Raw genomic sequence first — 4,801 nt, forward strand, 5'->3', positions numbered from 1 at the left:
TTTTGGGGGGGTGGGGGTGGGGTGGGGGGTGGTTAGGGTTTGAACATTCATTCTTGGGATGGAATTTTGTGAACTTTTGATTGTTAGATATGATTTTAGTTCTCTTTTACTTGTAGTAAATCTAACAACAATTCTTCTAGATTTGAATTTTAATCTTGATTTGTTGTTTTTTTTCTTTTTATAGAGTATTTTTTGTTCCATATATAATAGCTAGCTAGTTTTCTACCATTAATTTTAGGGGATTTATATGCTATATGTTTTCTGATTTAGGCCTCATTTGTTTTCATATACGTTTGATATGAATGTGCGTTTGATAATTAAGATGTTTTCTTTAGATCTGAACATTGAATAAATAAAACTATTTGTTCTTTAGCATTTAATGTGTATTTATTTATTTGTTAGCATAATAAATGCATAATTCAAATAAAAAAATAAATACTAGAAAAAATAAAAATAAAATGAATATTTATGTTCCTAGCGACGATGGAGATAGATTTTTGCGATAGTGGTAATAGATGGTGTTAGGGATTGTTAATGGTGGTCGAGATGATAGTTATGATTGTAGAGGTGGTTGGTGTTGTATTGACTGACGTGATGGTTAGCAAATGATAGTGATGTTAGTGATTGTAGAAGAGAAGTTAGTTGATGTTAGTAGTTGGTAAAAATTATTTACACAAAAATGCATTTAAATGGTATCAGGTCTCATTTGTTTTTATTTTGAATCTGAATGAACACATCTGAATATGAAATAGTTAATGATTGATTATTTCTCAACATTTGAATAAATAAAATTTGCCTTTGTTCAAAAAATAATAAATATAAAATCAAAATAAATTATAAAATTAATATAATATCATATCAATAAAATATTTTTAAATTCTACATAGCAATTGGTGCTAGTGATGACTAACAATGATGGTTATGGCTAATAACTACATGATATAATAGTTGATAGCTAATGATATGAATTATTACGATTAATAATGGTGGTTAGCAATATATAAACACCAAATATCTTCATAATCCTATCATATAATATTTACTTTCTTATAATGTTCTAACTTCCTTTGCAATTATTGTTACCCTGCAGACTTTTCCCGATGAATTTTTGAAGCATCTGAAGGGACATGATCAGTATGAACATGCAATACTGAGATGGGCCAGTAAGTAATAACGAAGTTAGAAATTTTACAAAGAATATTTATAATTTAATGTGTCGGTATTTATATTATTGTCTATTTTACTTGTCCATTTTTATCTTTGTATTCTTTTGAGAAATCTCTCTTATTAGGAGATCTATTTTTATGGTTGGGAATGTTGTATTTCAATAGCATTTTTTTTACAATCAATGATTAAGTTGATATTATTAAAATAAAATAATAAATCTATCTTGACTTTTTAAAAATGAACGAGTAAAAAGAAAAAATAAGTTTTACAATAGTGAGTTAGTAAAAGGAAACCGAGGAAGTATGTAAGAATAACAAGTTATATTTTTTTTTACCTATGTATAATTTTTCTTATAACTAACTATCCTTCATTCTATATGATTACGTGATTGCAGATAAAAATTGGCCGGTGAAATTGAACGGTGTGAGACTAGAAGACGGTCTTGAAAAGTTCGTAGAGCAAAATAACTTGGAGGAGGGAGAAATATTGTTAATCGAACATGAAGGAAATATGAAATTTGAAGCTATCAGGTTTGATCCGTCTAATCAATGTGAGATATTAGAAGTACAACCAAGGGCACCAAAAGTTGTGAAGAGTTCTGACGAATCTAAATCCAAAGGTAAAAGTTCTATAAAATAACGTGAAAAATGATATTTGAAAAAAAGAAGAACTTAAACAAGAGTATTTTAAACTTGAAATAGTTTTTAAAAACCTAAAAAAAAGGTAGAAATTTTGTGATTGACAAAAAAATATCGATCAATTTTTTCAAACTTTGAAACTCATTTTCGTAAAACAAAGCTCATATTTTTTATTTAACATTCATACTTTAAAAGATTTTATACTAACAATATAAAAACACTTATTATCTTAAGAAATTAAGATATATAGTTTGTTATTTATTGCTTAGCTTCATACAATATTTTATATCGTCGTTAGATAATTATCTTGAAAAACATACTACTCATTAGTAATATAATTAATTTAAAACTAAACTTAATATTACATATTAAAATTCACTAATAATTTTATTTAAATTTTACCATGCAGAAGCTGCTACGCAGAAGCATTCAGGTTGTCCCTATTTTGTATGTACCATTAGACCATATTCTTTTAAATATGGTTACTTGGTAAGTCCAAATTTTTTTTTATTTTTTTTTTAAATTTAAATACTTTAATTGTGTTACAAAAGTATTGTACTATCACTATATTATTGTATTAATATGTTTATTAATTGTTTCAGTGTCTTCCTCTAGACTTTGTAATGAAAAACAATCTCCGTCACAAGATAGGGGATTTGATTATTAGAGATGAAAAACAGAGATCGTGGAATATAAGACTAAATTCTTTTAGTTCGAAACGATTTGTTCTTAATGGTGGATGGCCTGAATTTAGTAATGCAAATGATATAAAGGAGGGAGATGAAGTAATGTTTGAGATTGTTACTAATGAAGAGAAACCAATATGGCAATTCAAGAGTAAGTTTTTTTTTTTTTTTTTTAATTTAAGTAATTACCTTATTTTTCCAATAATTTTTATTAATAGTAGAATATTGTCACATCAATTAAATATAGTGAGTGGTTTTAACTAGTAACCACATAACATCAAAGTCATCTCCCCTTATAGAAAATTCTGAATCCAAGTTCAGAAGTTCATACCGAGAAGCTTTTTGGTAATTAACATTTTTGTATTAATTGTAATTTTTTTTTCAATAATAGACTACTGACACGTCAATTAAGTTATAGAAAATATCATTTAAATATTACGAGTGATTTTTGATTTTAATTGTGTTATAGAAAAAGCAAGTAACAACGTCAAGTCATCTCTCCTCGTAGAGCCCCCGAAAGTCAAGTCGGGGAAACCTTCTCAAAGGCGAGATATTAAAGATATGATGGTAGACGTTGTTCACATGCGTGTTGGTAATTCTCATTTGAATTTTGGTGTGCTTTTTGCAATAATAGAATATCGATACATAAAAAAATAATATCTAAATCTTGTGACTAATTCTAAATTGTTAACCATGTAACAGATAAACCACTCCATAAGAACAAGTCATCATTCGTTGCAAAGACCCCAAAATCGAAGTCGAGGGAACTTCCTCAAAGACAGGAGCTTGAAAATCAGACTTTAAAAGCTTTTACTCACAAGTCTTTTGGTAATGATCTCATCTTATACTGTCATATCAGTTAAGTGATTAAACATAAGTAATTTTAACTTTTAACTATGTAACAGATGAATCAAATAACAACATCAAGTCATCTCCCCTCGCTAAGACCCCTAAACCTAAGTCGAGGAAACCTGCTGAAAGAGATGATTTTGAAGATCGATCGTTAGAAGCTGTTACTCACAAGCCCAATGGTAATTTTTTTATTTCTTATTTTAGTTTGATTTTAGCAACAATATAATACAATCATATTAGTTATGTGATTGTACATATCATTTGAATGTATCGAGTAATTTTAACTTTTAATCATGTAACAGACAAGTCAAATCACAAAAATCTCAACTCGTCTCCCCCTGCAGAGCCCTCTAAATTAAAGTTGGGGGGACTTCATCAAAGACAGGAATTTGAAGAACGAACATTTGAAGCTGCTACTCACAAGTCTCTTGGTAATTTTCATTTGTATTTAGTTTGATTATAACGTCAAATTAAGTTATGAAAATATTATCTAAATATCGCGAGTTATATTAACTTTTAATTGTGTAACAGATAAACCAACCCACAAAAAACTCAAGTCAACGCCCCTCGCAGAGCCCTCTCAATCCAAGCCGGGAGAACTTCCTCAAAAACAGAATTTTGAAGATCAGACAACAAATGTTGTTACTCACAAGCCTCATGGTAATTTTCATTTCATATACATTGTGATTTTTTACAATAACAATAATAATGTCAGTGATAGAAAATATTATCTAAATATTGCGAGTTATATTAACTTTTAAATTATGTAACAGTCGAATCAAACTACTACACTACATCAAAAGAGGCATCTCCCCTTAAAGATGCTCCTCACAAATCTAGTGACGATCCTTATATTTTGATCAATGTTAGTCCCTATTGCCTCGTAACCGATACCTTGGTAAGTTTGAAAAAATAAAAAAAAACTTCAATTTTTTTTTCATGTAAGAAATATGAAGTATATACACCGTTTGATTTTGATTTATTCATAAATTATTTCAGTTAATCCCCGAAAAATTTGCATTGGCAAATGATCTCTTCAAAATCAAGAAGTGTGATTTGATTATCAGAGATGATAACGATAGGTCGTGGAATGTTACATTACGCGAACATAATAATTATGTTTTTATTAAAGATGGATGGAAAAAAATTCGCGATACATATTACATAAAGGAGGGAGATCAGATAATGTTTGAGATTGTTACTGGTGGAGATAAACCAATATGGAAATTTCATGGTAAGTTTTCTTATTGATTAAATTTTTTGTATTTATGTTATTGAATTTTTCTAACAAATATTATTTTTACACTAATTTTTTTCTTTTTTTTGTAGGCAAAATTTCAAAAGAATTTGTAAAGATGATTCAACAGAATGGACTGAACACTGATTGAAGTTGTCTATGATGGAAAAGAAAAATCAACAATGAAGCAAATTGAACACCCCCCCCCCCCCCCCTTATCT

At 28.5% G+C, this 4,801-nt stretch overlaps 1 protein-coding gene across 1 annotated transcript in view; it reads left to right on the forward strand.

Moving 5' to 3' along the window:
* The window catches only part of LOC107027400 (B3 domain-containing protein REM13-like), a 5,704-nt gene extending 915 nt beyond the window's left edge, over nt 1–4,789 (forward strand). Inside the window, exons 2-13 of the mRNA XM_015228573.2 lie at nt 1,091–1,163; nt 1,562–1,786; nt 2,215–2,294; nt 2,408–2,642; nt 2,961–3,083; nt 3,194–3,319; nt 3,397–3,522; nt 3,688–3,774; nt 3,875–4,003; nt 4,117–4,241; nt 4,343–4,577; nt 4,673–4,789. Coding sequence (XP_015084059.1) covers nt 1,091–1,163; nt 1,562–1,786; nt 2,215–2,294; nt 2,408–2,642; nt 2,961–3,083; nt 3,194–3,319; nt 3,397–3,522; nt 3,688–3,774; nt 3,875–4,003; nt 4,117–4,241; nt 4,343–4,577; nt 4,673–4,731 — 1,623 coding nt within the window. The 3' untranslated portion in view covers nt 4,732–4,789. The remainder of the gene's footprint in view (nt 1–1,090; nt 1,164–1,561; nt 1,787–2,214; nt 2,295–2,407; nt 2,643–2,960; nt 3,084–3,193; nt 3,320–3,396; nt 3,523–3,687; nt 3,775–3,874; nt 4,004–4,116; nt 4,242–4,342; nt 4,578–4,672) is intronic.
* Nucleotides 4,790–4,801: the final 12 nt, after the last annotated feature.

Source organism: Solanum pennellii, chromosome 8, assembly GCF_001406875.1.
Source record: "Solanum pennellii chromosome 8, SPENNV200".
Classification (NCBI taxonomy): Eukaryota; Viridiplantae; Streptophyta; class Magnoliopsida; order Solanales; family Solanaceae; genus Solanum; species Solanum pennellii.